This window comes from Salmo salar, chromosome ssa04 (genome assembly GCF_905237065.1).
Source record: "Salmo salar chromosome ssa04, Ssal_v3.1, whole genome shotgun sequence".
Lineage (NCBI taxonomy): Eukaryota > Metazoa > Chordata > Actinopteri > Salmoniformes > Salmonidae > Salmo > Salmo salar.
In genome coordinates this window covers 56,839,477-56,866,906 of record NC_059445.1, presented here as the reverse complement: position 1 = coordinate 56,866,906, position 27,430 = coordinate 56,839,477, and the positions used below count along the sequence as shown (strand labels likewise).

Below are 27,430 nucleotides of genomic sequence, written 5' to 3'. Positions count from 1 at the left end.
TCACAGCAGGAGCTATGGTTCCCTCCATACCTGGTATATTTCACAGCAGGAGCTATGGTTCCCTCCATACCTGGTATATTTCACAGCTGGAGCTATTGTTCCCTCCATACCTGGTATATTTCACAGCTGGAGCTATTGTTCCCTCCATACCTGATATATTTCACAGCTGGAGCTATTGTTCCCTCCATACCTGGTATATTTCACAGCAGGAGCTATGGTTCCCTCCATACCTGGTATATTTCACAGCTGGAGCTATTGTTCCCTCCATACCTGGTATATTTCACAGCTGGAGCTATTGTTCCCTCCATACCTGGTATATTTCACAGCTGGAGCTAACACGGAGTTGTCTCTGGTATTTGCTATTTTATTAGGATCCCCATTAGCTGTTGTGAAAGCAGCAGCTACTTCCTGGGGTCCAACACAGAACATGAAACATGACATAATACAGAACATTAATAAACAAGAACAGAACTACATATCAATACATACACACAATATCTAGGTCAAATAGGGGAGAGGCATTATACTGTGAGATGCTGCCTTCTATTATCAATTTCTTTCAACCAATCATCAGTCATTTGTGTCAGTGCAGTACATGTTGAGTGCCCTTCTCTATAAGCATGCTGAAAGTCTGTTGTCAATTTGTTTACAGAGAAATAGCATTGTATTTGATCAAAAACCATTTGTTCCAACAGTTGTCTAAGAGCTGGCAGCAAGCTGATTTGTCTGCAGTTACAACCAGTAAAGGCCGCTTTACCACTCTTGGGTAGCGGAATAACTTTGGCTTCCCACCAGGCCTGAGGACAAACACCTTCCTCTAGACTCAGATTAAAGGTATGACAGATAGCAGTGGCCATGCCAGGAGGTTTGTCATAATTGATCGATAACAATTATTTTTCCACTTGTCCCACACTAACTTACAATGCTTTCTTTAAAAATATATTTTTTATGCCTGAATACGATGGCTCACTGTTTGTTGTTGGCATTTCCTGCTTAAGTTTTACCCACTTTGGCAATGAAGTAATCATTAAAATAACTGGCAACATCAAATGGTTTTGTGATGAATAAGCCATCTGAATTGAATTTGTCTTTCAGCTGATAATTTCATTTAAAGTACGCTAAAGTTTTATATCATTGATCTTGGCTTCATAATACAGTTTGTTCTTCTTTTTGTTGAGTTTAGTCACATCATTTCTCAATTTGCAGTAAGCCAGACGTATTAGCCACTCCATTCACCCCATCTCTTTCAACCATACAGTTTTTCAATTCCTCATCAATCCGTGGAGCCTTAACAGCTCTAACAGTCAGTTTCTTAACAGGTGCATGTTTATCAATAATTGGAAGAAGCAATTTCATAAATTCATCAAGTGCAGCGTCTGGATGCTTCTAATTAATTATTAGTCCCTTAGAGATAAGCATTAAAAACGTCACAGTTGTAATATGAGACTTCTGGAAGCTTTGCTGTTGAATGGTCCTAGAGCACTACTGGTCCTGCTACAGGATAGCACCATTGGCATGGCAAAGGGGATTCAATCTGCCTCTACACACCACTGTCTGAAAACAATAGCGCCCTTTCACTCGAAGGCCATTCATTACAGCGTACTGCATATATCAGTGGTTCCCAAAACGTTTTCGCATTGGGATCCATCATCCATCTAAAGACTTTCGCATTCTTTTGTGAGCCACAAAATAGTCAAAACCATGTTTCTAAAGACTAGTTAAAGCCAGGCTTTAACTGTGACCCAAGAGAGAACAACAGCATTACGTTACATCCCTTTTGTAACAGTCAATGTGAGTAGGAAACAGAGTTAAACAGAACAGTATTATATCTCTATGCATCAGAACTGGGGAGGATCCTGCTTGTTTGGCTGGGTTCTCCTCTTTTGATCTCCCCTCACAACCTGTAATTGGCCACCCTCTGGGTCCCTCTCTATCCCCCTCTCTCGCTGTCGCACTTTCGCTCTCCCTACTCCTCTCCCCCGCTCTCCCTTGGTCTCTGTCACTCCCTCCCTCCCCCCTCTCTAAACAGCTGGGTTACATGTCCAGGGGAGAATTTACATCTGCTGCTAATCACTTACACTTCCCTCCTCCCTGATTATGTAACTTTAATAACATCCAATTACCCACACTGCCTGCCTTCCTGGTCCATCAGCAGAGCAGTACAGTGTGTCTGCTGGGTTTGGACAAAACAGCCGATCCCCATTCATCTCTCTATGTATCTGGTTGATAATCCACAGTCCTATCAGAGTAATAGAGGAACTTGAATGCCAATGCATAATTATGTCTATCATAGCGAGAGGGAGTTAACATCCAGTATATACAGGATCATATACATCATCACTAGAATCCATTCTACTCTTTTTACAAAGATATAGAATACAGCCAAATGATGTCATAATACACTTAAAGTCCATGTTGTCCTGTCTCCAGCCATCACATCAGAGACATGGCTTTAGGCAGCAGTATAAACATAAAGGATGGATGATCCAATATGGCCCCTCTGGTTTATCTTCAGAACGACTTTTATACAAACTAAATCTGGAAGGTGATTCTTTCATTAATTGTTTATTCCTTTCTCAAACAAACAAACAAAGGATTTACTCTTCCGTCTTAGATAATCAGATTGTTCGTTTAAAAACACAACCTAGTTATTTGGGCGGCAGGGTAGCCTAGTGGTTAGAGCGTTGGGCTAGTAACCGAAAGGTTGCAAGTTCAAATCCCTGAGCTGACAAGGTACAAATCTGTAATTCTGCCCCTAAACAAGGCAGAATTTGACTTGCCTAGTTAAGTAAATAAAACATTTTGGGCACATAGTCCCAGTGTGCTGTTTGTGGTGGTATAACAAACGCTGACAAATAGAGTTGTGGGGAAGGTTGAGGAAAAGGGTTATTTATTAGGAAATGGAAGAGAAGAACACCAACCTGTCATCAGAGAGAGATGGGGAAGCAGCATGATCAGAGACGGCTGGTCCCCAACTACCCTCCATCAATAAAGAGCACTAGATGGGGAAGCAGCATGATCAGAGACGGCTAGTCCAACTACCCTCCATCAATAAAGAGCACTAGATGGGGAAGCAGCATGATCAGAGACGGCTAGTCCAACTTCCCTCCATCAATAAAGAGCACTAGATGGGGAAGCAGCATGATCAGAGATGGCTGGTCCCCAACTACCCTCCATCAATAAAGAGCACTAGATGGGGAAGCAGCATGATCAGAGACGGCTGGTCCAACTACCCTCCATCAATAAAGATCACCAGATGGGGATGCAGCATAATCAGAGACGGCTGGTCCCCAACTAGGAAGCTGGTCCCCCTAGGAAGCTCTTTGCCACCTTCTCCTCCCTCCTGAATCCCCCTCCCCCCCTCCTCCCTCTCTGCGGATGACTTTGTCAACCATTTTGAAAAGAATCCTCATCCTTGACCGCTGGCTACGTCCCTTCCGTCTTCAAGAGAGCGAGAGTTGCACCCCTTCTCAAAAAACCTACACTCGATCCCTCCGATGTCAACAACTACAGACCAGTATCCCTTCTTTCTTTTCTCTCCAAAACTCTTGAGCGTGCCGTCCTTGGCCAGCTCTCCTGCTATCTCTCTCAGAATGACCTTCTCGATCCAAATCAGTCAGGTTTCAAGACTGGTCATTCAACTGAGACTGCTCTTCACTGTGTCACGGAGGCTCTCCGCACTGCTAAAGCTAACTCTCTCTCCTCTGCTCTCATCCTTCTAGACCTATCTGCTGCCTTTGATACTGTGAACCATCAGATCCTCCTCTCCACCCTCTCTGAGTTGGGCATCTCCGGCGTGGCTCACTCTTGGATTGCGTCCTACCTGACAGGTCGCTCCTACCAGGTGGCGTGGCGAGAATCCATCTCCGCACCACGTGCTCTCACCACTGGTGTCCCCCAGGGCTCAGTTCTAGGCCCTCTCCTATTCTCGCTATACACCAAGTCACTTGGCTCAGTCATATCCTCACATGGTCTCTCCTATCATTGCTACGCAGACGACACACAATTAATCTTCTCCTTTCCCCCTTCTGATAACCAGGTGGCGAATCGCATCTCTGCATGTCTGGCAGACATATCAGTGTGGATGACGGATCACCACCTCAAGCTGAACCTCGGCAAGACGGAGCTGCTCTTCCTCCCCGGGAAGGACTGCCCGTTCCATGATCTCGCCATCACGGTTGACAACTCCCTTGTGTCCTCCTCCCAGAGTGCTAAGAGCCTTGGCGTGACCCTGGACAACACCCTGTCGTTCTCCGCTAACATCAAGGCGATGACCCGATCCTGTAGGTACATGCTCTACAACATTCGCAGAGTACCACCCTGCCTCACACAGGAAGCGGCGCAGATCCTAATCCAAGCACTTGTCATCTCCCGTCTTGATTACTGCAACTCGCTGTTGGCGGGGCTCCCTGCCTGTGCCATTAAACCCCTACAACTCATCCAGAACGCCGCAGCCCGTCTGGTGTTCAACCTTCCCATGTTCTCTCACGTCACCCCGCTCCTCCGCACACTCCACTGGCTTCCAGTTGAAGCTCGCATCTGCTACAAGACCATGGTGCTTGCCTACGGAGCTGTGAGGGGAACGGCACCTCCATACCTTCAGGCTCTGATCAGTCCCTACACCCAAAGAAGGGCACTGCGTTCATCCACCTCTGGCCTGCTCGCCCCCCTACCTCTGAGGAAGCACAGTTCCCGCTCAGCCCAGTCAAAACTGTTCGCTGCTCTGGCACCCCAATGGTGGAACAAGCTCTCTCACGACGCCAGGACAGCGGAGTCAATCACCACCTTCCGTAGACACCTGAAACCCCACCTCTTTAAGGAATACCTAGGATAGGATTAAGGAATCCTAATGCATGTGCGGCCCAGGGTGGGGGTACGTAGCAGGGGAGGACATGACCGATTCCACCACTACATGATAGATACATTCATTCATACTACGCTGGTGCACACACATGAACACACACACACACACACACACACAAACACACACACATGAACACACACGTTCTGCATTGGCCCAAACAAAGAAACAGATGCCTATTAACCACACACGCCATTTTTAAAATCAAGCTTCCGACATCCTGGCGCTTGACGTTTACATTTTGGAGCCCCAAGTCTGCTTTTGTATAAGTGAGTGCTAAACCCTCTGTTTTAATGCAATGTTCTGTTACTGTAATGTACCACAACGCACTGTGTGGTTCTGCTGGAACCTGACAGTAAGGGCTGCCAGGAACAAAGCTTTGTGCCCCCCTTCACCACACAGACGCACACTTCTCCTCCAGCGCCTGAACTCTGTCTCCCATCATCTCTGGTTCTACTAGCTCTGGTTAATCATTCTACAGAGGAGAGAGAGAGGGGTCCGTGACATGTTCTCAACCTGGACTAGGACCCAATCAAAAGGACCCTGCTACAGCACAGTGGGAGGTAGAGAGGAGTGGAGGAGAGGGGGATAGAAGAGGAGAGGAAGGATAGGGAGAATAATAGAGGTAGAGAGGGGTGGAGGAGAGGGGGATAGAAGAGGAGAGGAAGGATAGGGAGAAGAATGGCCCATGTGGGTTTAGGATGGATCAGAAGGGTTGAGGTGATGTTGGAGGAGGATTGTAGAAATGACATTAGAAAGCACACGGACATCAGGGTCAACAGTTGGACATCACAGGGACTGATCCATAGAAATGTACGGATTTCTATTCTAGAAATTCTACTTTTATTGACTAAAAGGGGAAAACCAAACAGCTCAATTATCAACTACCAGAATCCACCACAGAGGAACACCAGAAATTCTATGCGCAGCCATTTCACCGCAGTGGAATTCAGAGTGTGGTCTCATTACCGGCAGCTGTTATGAGAAAAGCTCATTGGTGATACCAGTCAGTGGAGAGACATGTTAACTAACAGAAGAATATCAAAATCAGAGTCATACCATCAGTATCGCCACATTCTTCTCCAGTCCCAGTCTCCTCTGTGCTAGAGACAACACTCCCACACAGATGGCTGTGTGAACAGTGGTGGGTCTATGGAAGACAACACTCTGTTCTCAGATAAGAGAGAAATGAAAGGCTTGAGCCCAGGGGATGGGGTGAGCCGAGGGTGTGTGTGGGGGGTTACTACATAAAAGCACTGGTTCGGGGTTGTCGTCCTAAGCGTTGCGTGAACGGTCCCCTTTCAAGACATCATCTTAGAAATCAGGCACTTAAATGTAATAGATTCTTTTCTGAAATTCAAAAAGACTGAAATGGAAAGCCCTTGGAAAGTCAGTCACAGTCAGTCCAACACAAAGGCCTTTCCAACCTCGTCTGGGTCTGAAAAGGCACCTTTATTTCCTATATATCCCCAAAGCGGGCCCTAGCTAAAAGTAATACCATTTCAGGCGCAGCCCTTATTCAACAGGGACCAGCTAGAGAGAAGAAGGTAACCTCTGCTGCCGTTTTAACTGACAGCCTGGAGGACAGATATTGATCAGTACTGTTATAGCCAACCTCAAAGGACTTTAAGAGCCCATTAATGTTCCCAGTGTGAGCTGAGACAGACGGGGGGAAATAGCCTCTAACATGTTGTCGTTTAATGGAGGATTAGAGCTTTCACCCCTAGAGGTCAGGGTTCAGAGGTTATCTCCTGGGGGTCAGAGCTGTGTGTGGAAATGAATTGCTGCCTGCCAGCTGGTACTAAATAATTGATTATTAGGCAGAGAGAAAGATCAGAGGCGTACATTTCATTTGTCACATGCCTCGTAAACAACAGGTGTAGACTAACAGTGAAATGCTTAAAATAGAGAAATAATAACACGTAATAATAAAATGAATAAATATACGCTGAGTAACGATAACTTGGCTGTATACAGGGGTACCAGTACCGAGTCCATGTGAAGGGGTACAAGGTAATTGAGGTAGATATGTACATATAACTAGGAATAAAGTGACTAGTTAACAGGATAGATAATAAACAGTAACAGCAGCGGATGTGATGAGTCAAAATAAATGAGTGCAAAAAGGGTCAATACAGATAGTTAAATAGTTAACCAATAGCTAGCAGGACTAACTATTTTAGCAGCCTTATAGCTTGGGGGTAGAAGATCTTCAGGGTCCTGTTGGTTCCAGATTGGGTGCATCAGTACCGCTTGTGTAAGTTGTGTGTGTGTGCATTGGAGTGGCTGACCCTCAGAGAGACACACACCAGTTTGACCTTACTAGGCACCACAGGGACCCCTGTATCCATGGAAAGAAGTCTGATCAGAACTAAAAGAGACCCTTACTTATGGCAGTCTGAGTGGGACGGGCACTGCAGTGTTCTTCAGTGGCATGACTATCTAATAGTTTCAATGTATTCTAAAACAGTATCGTACATGTCACATGTATATTGATATAGCACTAGCCAACTTAACTTGACACCTTCTTTACAGAAACAAAATATCTCCCATCCTGGGACTGAACATGCCATTCTCTTCACTTTTAACCCTTCCTCTTCCCCAAATCAAGCTAGCAGCAAACGTGGTGAATAAGAGATGTATTTGTTCATTTTCAGCAACATGGCTGTTGGCTGGGAGGCAGCGTGTTTTCCCAGAAGACAGTGTGCCTCTCTGTTGAACCCCTGTGAGTGAGTAGTGGGCACATATTTTAGCCATGGGCATGACAGGCTGCAGTGAAGTTGGTATGAGGCAGGTCTGCAGCTCAGTGCCCCCCCCCACACACACCACAGCCTCCAGAGTCCAGCGTTCCACTCCTAATCAGTCCTGTCAAAGAGCTAACAGGCCTACCCATCCACTCCTCCTCTGCAGCTGTGCAGGAAGAAGAGAAACCTTATTAACCCATTAGTGGGGGTTAAGGCTGATAAGAATTACAGTGGAATTACAGTGGAATATAATCTGGTTCAACAGGTGCCTGGCCAAAGATCAGAAGGTGTTTTAATGAAGCTTTTAATTAGCCTTTTTTCCTCCATTTGACTAATCCTGGTGTGCAGATCAGAGCAGGAAATAAAACCTGATAGAAATAGATCATTGGAAGTCATGTCATTATTGTTGGTGCTGTACAGCAGCGGAGCCCAACTCCAGTCCTCCTGTACCCCCAACAGTACACATTGTTATTGTAAAAACTCATCTTCAAGCCCTCAATTGAGTTGAATTAGGTGAGTTTGTCCAGGGCAACAACAAACATGTGCTGTTGGGAGTACTGGAGTTGGGAAAATCTGCTTTACTGTACTGCACAGTAAGTGTATATTGTACAGTAGGAGTTTGTGGAGTAGTGGTAACAGGAGTGTTTACTGTATGGAGTACTGCATGTTTCCAACAAACATTACAACAACCAATCATTTATGATACTTCAGAAACCCTAAGAGACTATCACTAAAGGAACAGTGGTATGACACATGCAGGGACAAAATGGATTCCACATATGGGCTATGATGATGTCTGACATCTCAGAATGCATAGCATTGCTAGAAAATGTGGACATTCCTCAGTTAGTACGAAGAGTTAGTACACAGAGGACCATCCAACGAACAGGCCAGAGGTCCTCTCTGGTTCACTAGAGGCAAATAAAACCTTCTATCTAAACAGCTTTTCCACAGTTAGTCAGAGAAAAGGAAACAGCCCTCTAAAAACAAACCCTCTTCAAATTGGACTGCCGATGAGGGGGGAGTGAAGAGTGTCATTCATCACTATACTTGAAGAGGAAGAGAAGCATTGACACGTCAGTCAAGGACAGAAAAAAACAAGACAAACTTCAAATAACTTAAGAGATGCTGGAGTTTAAGATAGGAAATGAACACAACCACAATCCAGGATAATAGTTTGTTATTCATAGAGTATGCATCAAATAGGACATCTTAGTACAACTGTATGTTCTCCACACAACACTCGTTCATGTTGCATCATTTGTAGAAAACAACTGTCTATGACTGGTCTGAAAGGAATAATGTACTTGTCCCTCAGTATTTCTACTTCTAACGACTCCTCTATAACAGGGGCCTGGTTCCTGAGACTACCCAGGGCTCAAACAGTGCGACCATTTTATTTGCATACGCGCCTAAATATTTAGCTGTGCGACTGGAAATGTACATTTAGAAGCACCAGTGTGGCTAGAAAAATGAAGGATTCTAGCTTTAATACCTCAAATACTTCTCATTGTGCTCCTAAATGTCTTTGTGCTCCTACATGTTTCAACTTAGACACACACGTGCTCCTTGTGAAAAAGGTCAGCGTAGAGGCCTGCTACGCTATGAGGCCAGAACAACAACCTAACCACAGACTGTAATACACAACCCAAACATGTCACAGGACATTCTGAGTGAGGGGGACTTTCTATAGGGTCTTCTCACACCAGGAGGAAAACCCCTAACTCTCTCACACACACACATTTAAAACAAGTGACATACGTCAAAGGCAGCCCACCATAACTAAACTCATCTATTGTAGATAAGAGGCCAGACAACAACAAGTGTGAGTCACACGACGGGGAAAAGTCTGAGCTGAATGTATATCTCCATACTCTACTGATGTACATAGGAGCTTGTGGTACACTATGTTTCTGCAAAGGTCTATAAAGACAACAAGTCCATTCATGCATATGGAATAAGCATACAGTGAGTTTGGTTTCATGATGTGAGGTTTCCCCTCTCTCCTTACCTGCACCTGGCCCTTGCCCATGATAATGTCCACGATCTCATTGTCATCCTTGTTGAGCTTGGTCTTGTCGTAACATTTCTCGTAGCACAGGATCCGCAGGCACTGAGAACCCTCCAGCTCAATTTCAAACTCCTATTGGACAATGTAGAGTCAGGACAGGAGAACAGGCTTCAATGTCCTATTGACCAGAGAACATTCTGTATGATGGAGAACTGGAAATGGAGACAACATTGACAACATAACTGACAGTAATATGACCTGAATATTGGAGCTCTGTGTTGGTCTCTCACCTCATTCCACTGTGGTTCAGTGGTGTCTCTGAAGACGCGGGTCTTGGCCTTGCTGACAAAGTAGCCATACGAGTCCACCTCCAGGGTACAGTACAGATCTGAACAGGACACAGAGACACAGGGTACAGTACAGATCTGAACAGGACACAGAGACACAGGGTACAGTACAGATCTGAACAGAGACACAGGGTACAGTACAGATCTGAACAGGACACAGAGACACAGGGTACAGTACAGATCTGAACAGGACACAGAGACACAGGGTACAGTACAGATCTGAACAGGACACAGAGACACAGAGACACAGGGTACAGTACAGATCTGAACAGGACACAGGGTACAGTACAGATCTGAACAGGACACAGGGTACAGTACAGATCTGAACAGGACACAGAGACACAGGGTACAGTACAGATCTGAACAGGACACAGAGACACAGGGTACAGTACAGATCTGAACAGAGACACAGGGTACAGTACAGATCTGAACAGAGACACAGGGTACAGTACAGATCTGAACAGGACACAGAGACACAGGGTACAGTACAGATCTGAACAGAGACACAGGGTACAGTACAGATCTGAACAGGACACAGAGACACAGGGTACAGTACAGATCTGAACAGAGACACAGGGTACAGTACAGATCTGAACAGGACACAGAGACACAGGGTACAGTACAGATCTGAACAGAGACACAGAGACACAGGGTACAGTACAGATCTGAACAGGACACAGAGACACAGGGTACAGTACAGATCTGAACAGAGACACAGAGACACAGGGTACAGTACAGATCTGAACAGAGACACAGAGACACAGAGACACAGGGTACAGTACAGATCTGAACAGAGACACAGAGACACAGGGTACAGTACAGATCTGAACAGAGACACAGGGTACAGTACAGATCTGAACAGAGACACAGAGACACAGGGTACAGTACAGATCTGAACAGAGACACAGGGTACAGTACAGATCTGAACAGAGACACAGGGTACAGTACAGATCTGAACAGAGACACAGGGTACAGTACAGATCTGAACAGGACACAGAGACACAGGGTACAGTACAGATCTGAACAGGACACAGAGACACAGGGTACAGTACAGATCTGAACAGAGACACAGGGTACAGTACAGATCTGAACAGAGACACAGGGTACAGTACAGATCTGAACAGAGACACAGGGTACAGTACAGATCTGAACAGGACACAGAGACACAGGGTACAGTACAGATCTGAACAGAGACACAGGGTACAGTACAGATCTGAACAGAGACACAGGGTACAGTACAGATCTGAACAGGACACAGAGACACAGAGACACAGGGTACAGTACAGATCTGAACAGGACACAGGGTACAGTACAGATCTGAACAGAGACACAGGGTACAGTACAGATCTGAACAGAGACACAGGGTACAGTACAGATCTGAACAGAGACACAGGGTACAGTACAGATCTGAACAGAGACACAGGGTACAGTACAGATCTGAACAGAGACACAGAGACACAGGGTACAGTACAGATCTGAACAGGACACAGAGACACAGGGTACAGTACAGATCTGAACAGGACACAGAGACACAGGGTACAGTACAGATCTGAACAGAGACACAGGGTACAGTACAGATCTGAACAGGACACAGAGACACAGGGTACAGTACAGATCTGAACAGGACACAGAGACACAGGGTACAGTACAGATCTGAACAGAGACACAGAGACACAGAGACACAGGGTACAGTACAGATCTGAACAGGACACAGGGTACAGTACAGATCTGAACAGAGACACAGAGACACAGAGACACAGGGTACAGTACAGATCTGAACAGAGACACAGGGTACAGTACAGATCTGAACAGGACACAGGGTACAGTACAGATCTGAACAGAGACACAGGGTACAGTACAGATCTGAACAGAGACACAGGGTACAGTACAGATCTGAACAGGACACAGGGTACAGTACAGATCTGAACAGGACACAGGGTACAGTACAGATCTGAACAGGACACAGGGTACAGTACAGATCTGAACAGAGACACAGGGTACAGTACAGATCTGAACAGAGACACAGGGTACAGTACAGATCTGAACAGAGACACAGGGTACAGTACAGATCTGAACAGAGACACAGAGACACAGGGTACAGTACAGATCTGAACAGAGACACAGAGACACAGGGTACAGTACAGATCTGAACAGGACACAGGGTACAGTACAGATCTGAACAGAGACACAGGGTACAGTACAGATCTGAACAGAGAGACAGGGTACAGTACAGATCTGAACAGAGACACAGGGTAGGGTACAGATCTGAACAGAGACACAGGGTACAGTACAGATCTGAACAGAGACACAGGGTACAGTACAGATCTGAACAGAGACACAGGGTACAGTACAGATCTGAACAGAGACACAGGGTACAGTACAGATCTGAACAGAACACAGGGTACAGTACAGATCTGAACAGAGACACAGAGACACAGGGTACAGTACAGATCTGAACAGAGACACAGGGTACAGTACAGATCTGAACAGAGACACAGGGTACAGTACAGATCTGAACAGAGACACAGGGTACAGTACAGATCTGAACAGAGACACAGGGTAGGGTACAGATCTGAACAGAGACACAGGGTACAGTACAGATCTGAACAGAACACAGGGAGTTAGACATCACAGTGAGTGGATCTAAAATAATCAGCAATTATAACACAATAATATCAATATCAACAGTAAATGGATAAACATTTTCATTAGGACCAGGATGAAGCAGTATCACTAGGTTTATTCCATGGCTAAAATGAAAACACCAAGCAGACATAACTCTTTGGTCCTTTAAAAACCTGCTGTATGTAAAATATGATGTGCTTCCGCTTGGAAAATCAATGAATGTGACTCTGGATGACAACATAATGATGTTTGTTTCCAACGTTAGAGCTGTTTTCCTAAAGAAGTTAAATCCGCTTCATGTTCCGTTTCCTTGTCATGATACTAATGAGTATCGCGATACTGGTATTGTCCCGGTCCTAATTTTCATAATTGTACCACAACTGTGTAGAGCTAGATCATTTCTATATTAATGGTCAATCCACTGAAAATGTGTTTCTCAACCCCTTACCACCGAATGGTAGAGGCCTGCATTACTGACAGAATGAACAAGGAACACAGACATGACTGCACACACACCATTACAATATCTCCCCAGCACTGGTTTAAGAGACCGAGTCAGAGGCCTCTCATTATCCCTGCTGGGGTCCCTGGGGTCTCCCCTGCTCTCTGACAGCATGATGGATGGCTACCGACTATGCCCCTGACCCTGGGAGTCACCACAGCTACACACAAATTCACATCACCCAGGCACAGAACTACAGACAGTGTTTACACTGTAGCGCAGTCACACATGACTTAGCAACATGAAAACAACAGCATGACCCATGTCTGTCTGGGTCTGGCTCATAGACCTATATTCATCTCTGGGTTAGGGTATCATACCAGTTGAGGTATGGACGACCATCAGTCTTCTGTCACAGAACAAGCACAGCACAGGGAGGCAAACGAGAGAGGACCTGCATATTCTTGTGTCTGGGATAAGGTAGATATGAGGTGGGGGATAGTAGAAGGATCCAGACTGGAGAGGGGAAAGGCATCTCATTTCATGGTGGTTCCATTTAATTCCTGCTTGTTTTCCAGCATACTGAAGCCCTCTGATGTAATCATCACTCACAATGAGGAATCATTTAGTATGGGGAGTGTGACCAACGTCCTATGATCTCTGTCACAATATAAAAACAGGCCTTATATCGATAATCAGACATAGCAAACAGTTAAATGGTTTATGACAAGCACATATTTATTAATGGTATAATGTCATTTTTGTAAATGTTTACCTGGTATTTCCTCATTGATTATAGAGGGTTATCTGTTAATATCCTGGTCTGGGAACTGACAGGCAACGGGAAACGTTGAAGAAAGCATGGTTTATTCAGTGTACCGGAATACTTTCTTATCCCGGGTGGACATACCTGTTCATATCCCAGACTGTATTTATGCTAAAAGCATGGTTGCACCGTTATTGATGTGTGTGAAGATGTTTAGACGCTAATTCATGCTGTTGAATGTTAATTGAACAGGATGTGAAAGGGCTTCTTCCCATTGGTCAGATGCATGATGGGTATTGATAATTAAACCCTGTAATTTCTGTGTGAGTACAGACAAAGACAGACAGGGTAAGATTGGCATACTGCCGGGTACAGGAATGACTGAAGCCTGGCATTTCTTTTGAGTTGATTAGTCCTACTTTTTGTTCATCGTCCTGTTTATTTGTTTTTGTAAATAACCGTACAGTCGCCGGCTGATTATCTTCACGTTTGCTAATAAAAGCTGCTGTCTGGGAAAGAAAAACCGCATCTTCCTCCTCCCTGTTCCAACCACACGGTCAGCCTGACAGGTGGGCAAACTGACCATCTGGGCGGGGTTTCAAAACGGAGTCCCGTTTTAATAATTAAACAACATTCACCACATGGGTGATTTAACAAAGTGAGAGGAAGGGGACCTGTCACAGCACCACGATCATCTGACACTAACTACTGTCCATATCATTTAGTAAGTCAAAGACTACCTCCCACAGTGCACTACTTTTGACCAGAGACTTATGGGCCCTGGTTAAAAGTAGGGCACTATAGTGAATAGGGTGCATTTGGTACGCAGAAAATGTTACATTTAAGACCACTGGGTATAGGTAGTACAGTACATATTTGGACATAGGCCTAGTGTGCTTCTCCATTGAAGTGAGTTCATAGAGAGTTAGAACAGGGTAGTTTATCACTGTTAATGACCACAGAAATAGCATTTGGCTCTGTTGAGAGAAGAACCATTTCGGAAGCACAACTCCCCACTGTGTCAGATTTACACCCCAGCAAACTCTGTTCAGACAGTGTGTAAACCAAAAACCACTCAGGGAAACATTCATACTCCTGGACCACTCATAAATTTATCGAGAAGTTTATTTTTCCTTCATATCTGAAATAGGTTTATATGCCTGAAATCTTGCAATAAAAAACAGGGCCAGAGGGAACATATTTAGCCTCGTTTTCATTTGTCCTAGCTAGTAGTGTTGCCAGAGGACAATTCAGAAATGGGACATGAGGAAGTGAAGGAGAGCTGGCGACTGAAGGTGATTGGTTGAATAAGCCCTGAGGGCCGTCATTTCATTGGTAGACCTCTTCCTGCTGTTGTATAAGGGGTTAAATGGTCAGTGAGGGGTCTGAGCGAGGTCACACACACACATACCATCTATAGGGGTTAATGGATACTGTCCTGACTCTGTCCAGATGACCTGGAAGTTGACCCCCTCCTTTTTGTGTGTCCTCTTTCCTAATCCTAGCCTGTAGCTGTGAGTGTTCAGTGGTAGGTGAAACAGTGGGCAGGGAAACGGAGACTCAAACAGTCATGCTGAAGACTTAAAGTAGGGGTTGTCTTATTTTTTGGGGGATTTACATTTTGGATGAGCTGAAAAATCACCAGAAATTCAGCAAAAATGTGTTTAATTTAAGTATTCCCACAAGTAAAAAAAGACATGTCTCAATGTGTCTCAAGGTATGAAATTACTGTTATTTTTAAATACAATCTCTTTTTGGGCTTAGTTGTAGTCAATTTTCTATGTACCAATTATTATATTATTTTCCAGCCCCCTGATCAACTATATCGGCCGGCAGGCTGAATCTAGTTGCCCACCCCTGACTTAAAGCAATCAGTATATGTAGACTCTGGAAGAACAACAAGACCTAGAGACAGAGGGGGGAGAGAGAGGGCTTGTCTGCTTTATGTGTGGGAGTCCCTTCCCCTCTGTGTGTTTCCCAAACACTGATCCTTATTGCAACATGACGAATCTACCTCTTTATTTAGAACATACTGGAAGAAAGCGGAATTCAAAAAGAAAATTATGAAGAAGGAAACTGTGTAATCAAATTATTTTTCATTGGATCCGGAATGATAACACTAATAAAAGGAGTAAAGGAAAAACGGTTGAATGAGAAAAGCATGCAGAGGGCTGGATAACATGAAGCATTACAGTGGAAGAGATGAGAAAAGCATGCAGAGGGCTGGATAACATTAAGCATTACAGAGGAAGAGATGAGAAAAGCATGCAGGGGGCTGGATAACATTAAGCATTACAGAGGAAGAGATGAGAAAAGCATGCAGAGGGCTGGATAACATTAAGCATTACAGAGGAAGAGATGAGAAAAGCATGCAGAGGGCTGGATAACATTAAGCATTACAGAGGAAGAGATGAGAAAAGCATGCAGGGGGCTGGATAACATGAAGCATTACAGAGGAAGAGATGAGAAAAGCATGCAGAGGGCTGGATAACATGAAGCATTACAGAGGAAGAGATGAGAAAAGCATGCAGAGGGCTGGATAACATGAAGCATTACAGAGGAAGAGATGAGAAAAGCATGCAGGGGGCTGGATAACATTAAGCATTACAGAGGAAGAGATGAGAAAAGCATGCAGGGGGCTGGATAACATTAAGCATTACAGAGGAAGAGATGAGAAAAGCATGCAGAGGGCTGGATAACATTAAGCATTACAGAGGAAGAGATGAGAAAAGCATGCAGGGGGCTGGATAACATGAAGCATTACAGAGGAAGAGATGAGAAAAGCATGCAGGGGGCTGGATAACATTAAGCATTACAGAGGAAGAGATGAGAAAAGCATGCAGAGGGCTGGATAACATTAAGCATTACAGAGGAAGAGATGAGAAAAGCATGCAGGGGGCTGGATAACATTAAGCATTACAGAGGAAGAGATGAGAAAAGCATGCAGGGGGCTGGATAACATGAAGCATTACAGAGGAAGAGATGAGAAAAGCATGCAGAGGGCTGGATAACATGAAGCATTACAGAGGAAGAGATGAGAAAAGCATGCAGGGGGCTGGATAACATTAAGCATTACAGAGGAAGAGATGAGAAAAGCATGCAGGGGGCTGGATAACATTAAGCATTACAGTGGAAGCGATGAGAAAAGCATGCAGAGGGCTGGATAACATTAAGCATTACAGAGGAAGAGATGAGAAAAGCATGCAGAGGGCTGGATAACATTAAGCATTACAGAGGAAGAGATGAGAAAAGCATGCAGGGGGCTGGATAACATGAAGCATTACAGAGGAAGAGATGAGAAAAGCATGCAGAGGGCTGGATAACATGAAGCATTACAGAGGAAGAGATGAGAAAAGCATGCAGAGGGCTGGATAACATGAAGCATTACAGAGGAAGAGATGAGAAAAGCATGCAGGGGGCTGGATAACATGAAGCATTACAGAGGAAGAGATGAGAAAAGCATGCAGGGGGCTGGATAACATTAAGCATTACAGAGGAAGAGATGAGAAAAGCATGCAGAGGGCTGGATAACATTAAGCATTACAGAGGAAGAGATGAGAAAAGCATGCAGGGGGCTGGATAACATGAAGCATTACAGAGGAAGAGATGAGAAAAGCATGCAGGGGGCTGGATAACATTAAGCATTACAGAGGAAGAGATGAGAAAAGCATGCAGAGGGCTGGATAACATTAAGCATTACAGAGGAAGAGATGAGAAAAGCATGCAGGGGGCTGGATAACATTAAGCATTACAGAGGAAGAGATGAGAAAAGCATGCAGGGGGCTGGATAACATGAAGCATTACAGAGGAAGAGATGAGAAAAGCATGCAGAGGGCTGGATAACATGAAGCATTACAGAGGAAGAGATGAGAAAAGCATGCAGGGGGCTGGATAACATTAAGCATTACAGAGGAAGAGATGAGAAAAAGCATGCAGGGGGCTGGATAACATTAAGCATTACAGTGGAAGCGATGAGAAAAGCATGCAGAGGGCTGGATAACATTAAGCATTACAGAGGAAGAGATGAGAAAAGTATGCAGAGGGCTGGATAACATTAAGCATTACAGAGGAAGAGATGAGAAAAGCATGCAGGGGGCTGGATAACATTAAGCATTACAGAGGAAGAGATGAGAAAAGCATGCAGGGGGCTGGATAACATTAAGCATTACAGAGGAAGAGATGAGAAAAGCATGCAGAGGGCTGGATAACATTAAGCATTACAGAGGAAGAGATGAGAAAAGCATGCAGGGGGCTGGATAACATGAAGCATTACAGAGGAAGAGATGAGAAAAGCATGCAGAGGGCTGGATAACATGAAGCATTACAGTGGAAGAGATGAGAAAAGCATGCAGAGGGCTGGATAACATTAAGCATTACAGAGGAAGAGATGAGAAAAGCATGCAGGGGGCTGGATAACATTAAGCATTACAGAGGAAGAGATGAGAAAAGCATGCAGAGGGCTGGATAACATGAAGCATTACAGAGGAAGAGATGAGAAAAGCATGCAGGGGGCTGGATAACATTAAGCATTACAGAGGAAGAGATGAGAAAAGCATGCAGGGGGCTGGATAACATTAAGCATTACAGAGGAAGAGATGAGAAAAGCATGCAGAGGGCTGGATAACATTAAGCATTACAGAGGAAGAGATGAGAAAAGCATGCAGGGGGCTGGATAACATGAAGCATTACAGAGGAAGAGATGAGAAAATCTATCCTATACATACAGTACTAGTCCAAATATTTTACTGTATATGTGTGTATTATAATGCTGTATGAAACCACCAAATCGCCATCTTATAGATTTGTTATTATAATGTTCAGTGGTGTAGAAGATGACACCTTTATTTTAGGTCAATGTTTTCTCCACATTTTTTTATCGTATTTTTGGGGCGAACCAGTAGACTTCTAGAATCTTCCACTGACCCACTTCTGAAATGTTGCCCTGAGATGAAATTGAACTCTGCTTCCTATTGGATGAAACTGTGTGCGGCAACAGTGATAAGACCATTTTAATAGGACATGTTTGTACATACTCCAGTACTGTGCGCCTTAATCATATTGTAATGACTGTAGGAGCCATATTTTGTAATGTGCTATGGGCTACTGTATTATTATACATACACACAATCGTACCAACACACAGGCACACACTCTTATGCAAGGGAGAAAATGGGTGACAGATGACTTGTACACAAACAATATGCCCTAAAGGCAGAATCAGAGCAACACAAAATGTAAGGACTTAGACCAGGGAAGCCGACAATAAAACTAAACATGAAATGACAGATGGTCGCCAGTCTCCATAACGACCCTTTTCTAAAGAATTAGGGGATTTCCTAACAAACTAAGACCTCTCTATAAGACTTGTGTTCCAAACGGCATCATACACAGACAAACACGTTTGTACCAGTACTTACTTTATTACAAGTCAACCAACATAATATTTTCGACAATATCACAGGTTCCAACCCAAGTGCCAATGTGATTTAGCAAACTTCAGGCGATGCTATGGTTAGATGACATAAAACTAGAGCTCTTTGGCCAAGTACACCAATCCCAATACACCAAACGTTTGACTGGTACTGTATATAACATTCTATTGGTTGCAAGAATTTTGTATAATCATTTACATTGAAAAATTATACGTTTTGAATCAAGCGTTGTTTTGTGTATCAGTTCATAAACCATCTGCAGAGAAACTCCCCAATCTTTTCCTATTTTGAAATCTATATGGCACAGCTGTCCATTTTTTGGTCCTTTAATGTAACTGGTATACTTTTTTATTTATCATAATTTTCTGTAGCCAATTTTGGTCTTTAATGCAGGGCCGACAGTCAAGTTCCTTACTTTCTCCCCCTTCCACTTTCCTCTTCCATTTTCCTCTTCCATTTTTGTGGTAAAATTGCAATTAGTTGGTTGTAATTTTGGGTAGAACAGACATTTCCATATTTTTGTTAGCTGCATGTGTGACATAACTCCACCAGTCCTATTTATGATATAATTTACAAAGATATATATTAAAAAAAAATACATATATTTTTTATTATTATATTTGAGTTGAACCATAATATTTTTGTAATATTTATTCTGTATTTTCTGGTGGATTAAACTGAAATTGCAACCAACTTTCTATGGCTTGTTTAATTTCAAATAACTGAAAATGAGAGGCTGTAATCTGAATAAAGGCCATTCTTGAACATGGGATGAGACATTATTAATAATCTGCTAGAGAACCAGTACGAATTTAAGTATAACTTTTGAATGACAATCCTTTAGTGAGAGGTCTAATGCTTTAATATTTAATCATTTCTGCCCTCTGAATTCATATTCATTATATAAATAAGCCAGTTTAATTTTGTCGCGCTTGCCGTTCCAAATAAAATGGAATAATTTTTGCTCATATAATTTCAAAAAACAAGTTGGTAGGTGCAGGCAAGGCCATAGGCAAATAGGTGAACTGTGATATGACTAAAGAGTTCATGAGGGTGATTTTTCCACAAATAGACAGGTATTTTCCTTTCCACAGTAGCAAGATCTTATCCATTTTTGCTAATTTTCTATTCAAATGTATTGTAATGAGAATTGCTTTCTTCAGGAAATGAAAATCGAGTATGTCCACTTCACCATCAGACCATTTTATTGGTTAACTACACGTAAATAAAATGTGTGATCCAATACATAATATAGTACACATTATTTGGTTGTAATCCAGGGGTTAGAAAAAGTATCTAGATCATCTATGATGCTGTGGATCCAAATTTTGCATTAAAAAGAAAACATGAATCAGTGTACAATGACACCTTTGTTTTTAAACCTGGGATTTCTAGGCCCTTGATATTATTGTTGGATCTGATTTTAATAGGAAACATTTCGATGGCCATAATAAATAGATATCTCGATAATGGACAACCTTGTTTTACTCCTCTTGACAGTTTAAAGTTTTGCGAAGTCATCATTATTTAATATTTTACAGCTAAGGTTACTATACATAACTTTAACCCATTGTATAAGAGATTCTCCAAAATTGAAATATTCCAGGCGTTTATATATAAATTCCAGACGTACTTTATCAAAAGCCTTTTTAAAGTCAGCTATGAATACCAGACCTGGTCTCCCACATTGTTTATAGTGTTCTATTGTTTCCAGTACTTGTCTTATATTATCTCCAATGTATCGTCCATGTAAAAACCTGTCTGACTAGGATGAGTAAAATCTGACAATACCTTCGTAATTCTAAGCGCTATTTTTGTTTTTACTTTACCAGGTAAGTTGACTGAGAACACATTCTCATTTACAGCAACAACCTGGGGAATAGTTACAGGGGAGAGGAGAGGGAATGAAAGAGCCAATTGTAAGCTGGGGGTGATTAGGTGACCGTGATGGTATGAGGGCCAGATTGGGAATTTAGCCAGGACACTGGGGTTAACACCCCTACTCTTACAATAAGTGCCATGGGATCTTTAGTGACCACAGAGAGTTAAAACACATGTTTAACGTCCCATCCGAAAGAGGGCAGCCTACACAGGGCAATGTCCCTAATCATTGGGATATTTTTTTAGACCAGAGGAAAAGGGTGCCTCCTACTGGCCCTCCAACATCACTTCCAGCAGCATCTGGTCTCCCATCCAGGGACTGACCAGGACCAACCCTGCTTAGCTTCGTAAGCAAGCCTGCAGTGGGATGCAGGGTGGCATACTGCTATGCACTTTGCTAGAATTTTGGCATCGCAAAACTGAAGGGGCCTCCATTTTTTAAATGGACTAGATCTTTATAATTACCAGTTGGGTCCTGCTTCAGTAATAATGAAATCAGACCTTTTTGTTGAATATCTGATAATATAACATTTTTATAGGAGTGGTTAAAACATGCTAATAACGGTCCTCTGAGTACACCAAAAAGGTTTGGTATGCCAACTAGCCCTGGAGTTTTCCCGGACTTAAAGGCTTTAATTGCATCAATAAGTTCCTCATCTGTAATTTGGCCTTCACATGAGTCTTTCTGTACAGATGTTCATTTTACATTATTAATAGGAAAAAAATCCTTACAATTAACTTTGGTTAGTGGAGATGGGGAGGAGACTGAAATGAAAACATATGCTTAAAGTACTTTGCTTCCTCTTTCATAAATATAGTTTGATGAATCATGGGTGACTCCATGTGTAACAAGTTTCAGTAAATTATTTTGGTAGCATTTCTATATCAAAGATAAAACATTTATTTTGTGAATTTCCCCCCATATTCCATCCAGTTTACTTTATTTTTATAATAAATTACACTTGATCTTCCTTGAATAAGTTCCTCCATTTCTTTTTGTTTTTCCTCTAATGTATTCTGTGCATCAATAGTACTGTTTTTATTTCCATCTATCTGTACTGTTAGTCCCTTCATTTCCTTCCTTAATATGGATTATTTTGATTTAAATTGCTTTCGTTTTATAGATGAGTATTGAGTTGCATGGCCTCTAAGGGCACATGTAAAAGTGTCCCATACAATAAGGGGACCTGCTGTACCTATGTTATGTCTGGAAAAGTCAGTTGTTCATTCTTCAGTTCTGGTTAAAAACAAGAGGTCATTCAATAGGCTTTGATTAAATGTCCAATATCCTTGTCCATGTGTAAATTCTGGAAGAGTAATGTTTATGCCAATTATTTGATGGCCCGACCACATTTTATCCCCAATCAACACTTTTTGAACTTTTGGTGCCAGAGAAAATGACATAAGGTAGTTGTCAAGACGACTACCTTAATTGAGCCTCCGCCATGTATATCAAATCAAACTTTACTTGTCACATGCGCCGAATACAACATGTGTAGACCTTACTGTGAAATGCTTAACCAACAGCGCAGTTTAGGTCAGAATATTTAAGCCTCCATATATCCACGAATTCCATTACAGTGCATTTGGGAAGTATTCAGACCCCTTGACTTTTTCCACATAATGTTACGTTACAGCATTATTCATTATAAATACTTTCTTTCCCTCAATCTACACACAATACTCCATAATGACAAAGCAAAAACATGTCCTTGAGTGGCCCAGCCAGAGCCCGGACTTGAACCCGATCAAACATCTCTGGAGAGACGTGAAAATAGCTGTGCAGCGACGCTCCCCATCCAACTTGACATAGCTTGAGAGGATCTGCAGAGAAAAATAGGAGAAACTCCCCAAATACAGGTGTGCAAAGCTTGTAGTGTCATACCCAAGAAGACTCAAGGCTGTAATCGCTGCCAAAGGTGCTTCAACAAAGTACTGAGTAAAGGGTCTGAATACTTACGGAAATGTGATATTTCCGTAGTTTTTTTCCCCCTATACTTTTGCAAAATTTTCTAAAAACCTGTTTTTTCTTTGTCATTATGGGGTATTGTGTGTCGACTGATGAGGGGAAAAAACGATTTAATCAATTTTAGAATAAGGCTGTAACATAACAAAATGTGGAAAAAGTCAAGGGGTCTGAATAATTTCCGAATGCACTCTATATTTGTATTATTTTGTTTGTTGTACTTTTTACCCTTTTTCTCCCCAGTTTCGTGATATCCAATTAGTAGTTACAGTCTTGCCCCATCGCTGCAACTCCCGTATGGACTCGGGAGAGGCGAAGGTCGAGAGCCATGTGTCCTCCAAAACACGACCCTACCAAGCCGCACTGCTTCTTGACACACTGCTCGCTTAACCCGGAAGCCAGTCGCACCAATGTGTCGAAGGAAACGCTGTACAACTGGCGACCGTGTCAGCGTGTGTCAGTTAGTCGCAAGAGCGCGATGGGACAAGGACATCCCAACCGGCCAAACCCTCCCTTAACCAGGACGACGCTGGGCCAATTGTGCGCCACCTCATGGGTCTCCCGGTCGCGGCGACACAGCCTGGGATCGAACCCGGGTCTGTAGTGACGCCTCAAGCACTTAGACCACTGCACCACTCGGGAGGCCCCAGACTTTTCCAAACACAAAAACACACCCAATCTTCCATCACAATACACCCACATACGCTGCTTTCGATGTCCTCTGTTAGCTGTGTTTTTACCCCTACCATGTTGATTCCTACCTAACTTCAGGCTTTTGAGTACTTTGTGTTCCAGTATCTTATATATGAAGATATATTTTTTCAATAATGATGCTTTCTTCTAATGCTGGCTTTATCTATTTATAAATACTATAAGTAGAAAGTTGAATACTAATTATTTTACAACATTCCCTATTTTGAATGGTATAGTGTATTTGTAGTTTATTTCTTTATCAAGTGTTGTATTTCCATTTTTATTACAATCCCTACCATGGATAGTATTGGGTGTTCCATTATTCCACTCCTCTATGGGAACGTTGTACACTGCCAGCACATTCAACTATGTAAAGAAACAAGTATTTAATAAGATTATTTCTTTCATTTAGATCTAGGATGTGTTGTTTAAGTGTTCCCTTTATTTTTTTGAGCAGTATATTATTTAGAATAGCCATGGAGTAGTCTTGGTGTCTGGAACAGTTCGTTGTCAATATACAGTTTATAGACTACAAGAGGTAGACGTTTCCCTTTAAGTCTATTCACCTTGAAGTGTGTGTACAGAACTTTGCCCCATTCTGCAATTTCCTTCAGGAACTGATCATTCATTCCTATTTTTGTGCCAGCGAGTCTTTTGTCCAGGCTATTAACTATTATTTTAAATCTTTAAAAAAGCTAATTTGGCAAACCATTGGGCGCTCGTATCGCTGTCCTCTCTTTCTGAAACGGTGTACACGTTCAAATCTGATTTTGTCGACAGTATCGCCTGGGATCTGTAGCGCTTTAAGGAGGAATTCTTTCACCACGCTTTCAGGCTCTGCACCTTAACTTTCTTTAATACCAGTAAGTATCAGATTTTGTCGCCTGGGACCTAGTTTGTATTACAAGTACAACTTCTCTCAGAAACATATTCTCCTTATGAAGTAAATTAATGTCCGTTTCAATAGTATTGATTGTCCCCTTTTAGCTTGTTTGTTTCTTTCTCCGTTGTTGCAGCATTTTCACCACTAATTTCAAGGCTCCTTTATTTCTTTACTGACAAGTTCAATACTCCCAATTTATTGATTTTAGCAGGTCGGTTTCCACTCTTACCTTACCAGATGGTGAAAAACATAAATCGGTGTCTGTCGAGGAATTTCTTAGCTCTCGCTTGGAGTTTGGTTCTCAATTTTTTCCCTGATTCCTCTCCAACATGTTTTGACCTCGACTGCATAAACTTCTCTAGTCTTATACATTTTTGGGGGTTGTTAACCAGCTTGAATGTTATTGTTGTGAGTAAATGGATCAGTAGTGCTACTATTTAGTCAGTTTTAGAGATAATGAATATTGCGATTTCTCACGAGGCATTTTGCGCCGCCATCTTCAGTCCACCATCACACTTCCCTTCAGGGCTTTTCCTCCTTTTTTTGTCCCTGTGCTGAACCAGGTGTCAGGAAGGGAGGGAGGGAGTGAAAGAGGTTATGGGGTTATTTTGCTTCCAGTGGTTCTGGGCCCCTTGCTAAGGTCAACAGCATCATGAACTTGGATATTTTTGCCAAAAACCTGTTTGCCTCTGCCAGGAGACTGGAAATTGGACGCAAGTGAATCTTCCAGCCAGACAATAACCCCAAACACAAATCAAAATCCACAAAGAAATGGTTAATTGATGACAAAATCAACATTGGCCACATCAGTCTCTGGACTTGAACCTCATTGAAAACAAGGATCTGGAAAGATTCTGTACAGATGAATGGTCTAAGATCCCTCCCAATGTGTTCTCCAACCTCATAAAACATTTTAGAAAAATGCTCAGTGTAGTTAACCTCGCAAGCGGAGGGTGCAGGAGTATTAAAAACGGGAATCAAACAATTTTGACCCCCATCTTTTTTATTACTTGTTTAAAAAAAGTATTATTTGAGAGCAATTGTATTAGTATAAAATAAATAAAAATGTGCATACAATATATCTAGGTACTTGTATTATTTATTTTATACTGTCTTTTTTGCTCATCTTTATCAAGGGATCCAATAATTGCGGACCCCACCGTAGGTGACGTTACTGCATCATTATGCTAGCTACGACTAGCTACCATCTGATACATAGACATAGGAGACACTCTACCCATGGAGGGGTGTTTAGACTAAAACAGCATATCTTACATTACAGAGGGCAGGCTCTACCAGAACAATGCCATGGTAACAATACTCCTTCGTCTCCCGTATATCAGAAGGGCATGATAATGGTTTGGTCCACTGAGAAAACAGAGGGAAAAGTAAAACCAAACCACTTCCACGTCCCTCTCTGTTCTGGAGAGGATCAAACAGGCTTTCAGTGGAGACAGCTTTCCAATTTTTCTCCAATCCATTACACAAGAAAATCTATTTCTGAAGCTTTCATAAAGTACAGTACAGGCTATAATGGTAACTGAGGCAGAGGTTGGGTGTTTTTTTCTCTTGTGGTGATATTTGAACGGGTGCTTCTTCTGTAACAGGCAGTAGAGCGTGTTCAGTGGAGTGGCAGCTGTCTGGTAGAGACATATCTGAGCCACTCTAGGGCTCACTGACATCATATCACCCTGATCACACACACGCACAGGGAGAGGGTGTGTCGACAGAGACACAGAGACAGACCGAGCGAGCGAGCGATAGGGAGAAAAAGACAGATAAAAAGCTTCTCCTGGCCTTCGCCGTCCATGTGTGTGTGTCCCTTGAGGGTCCGACTGTGGCTGTGTAGGGGCCACTCTGTTCCCGTCAACTTTCTTTATGGAGTAGCTGTGTCCCTGACAGCCCCTAGCATCAAAGCAGCCACAAGAATGTGACTGTGGTTCAGAGCTGTTCCTCAGGGACTGGCCCTGTGGCACGCTCTCTACCACTCTACCTCCAGCCCCCCCTAATTCATTCTCTCTCTCTCCACCTCTTCCTCATCTCCCTTTCTCTCGCTCTCTCCCCCATCTCGTTCTTTCTCTCTATTTCTCTCCTTTTTATCAGAAGAAGCCCGGAAACACATCGGTAATAGCTTGAGGTAGCAGAAGCACCTAACCACAGATTTTAACCCGTTACTGATCTCTATAATACATAAACAACTTTTGGAAAGCTCCTTTTCTGAGCTAGCCATTAAATAAGTATTGTCCACAGATGTAATTGAATCTGAAACACACTTTAACTGGAAGAGAATATAGAAAAAATATGATACATTTAAGCAATAAGGCACGAGGGGGTGTAGTATATGGCCAGTATACCACGGCTGAGGGCTGTTCTTATGCACAACGCACCGCGGAGTGCCTGGATACAGCCCTTAACCATGGTATATTGGCCATATACCACAAACCCCTGAGGTGCCTTATTGCTATTAGAAATGTAATTAGAGCAGTAAAAATAAATGTTTTGTCATACCCGTGGTATACGGTCTGATATACCACGGCTGTCAGTCAATCAGCATTCAGGGCTCGACCCAACCCAGTTTATAATTTAAGTTTGTTCAGACTGTATTCGACACCAAGGAAATGTTTTACTATAAAATTGGCCCCAACTTCCAACTGTTCACTGTGTCCCCTCAATCAGACAGGCACATCCATTCCAATGGTGCTAATCAAGGGACAATTGAAGACTGAACAAATATACTTGACTCTGTAAATAACAATCTCAGCTAACGCCCCACACATAC

At 42.9% G+C, this 27,430-nt stretch overlaps 1 protein-coding gene across 6 annotated transcripts in view; it reads right to left on the bottom strand.

The window, feature by feature from the left end:
* Positions 1-27,430, bottom strand: part of LOC106603511 (active breakpoint cluster region-related protein) — a 233,406-nt gene that overhangs the window by 53,998 nt on the left and 151,978 nt on the right. For all 6 annotated transcript variants that reach the window (XM_045717124.1, XM_045717125.1, XM_045717126.1 and 3 more), the window contains 2 exons: positions 9,907-10,004; positions 9,617-9,748 (listed from right to left, as the gene is read on the bottom strand). In XM_045717124.1, coding sequence (XP_045573080.1) covers positions 9,617-9,748; positions 9,907-10,004 — 230 coding nt within the window. The remainder of the gene's footprint in view (positions 1-9,616; positions 9,749-9,906; positions 10,005-27,430) is intronic.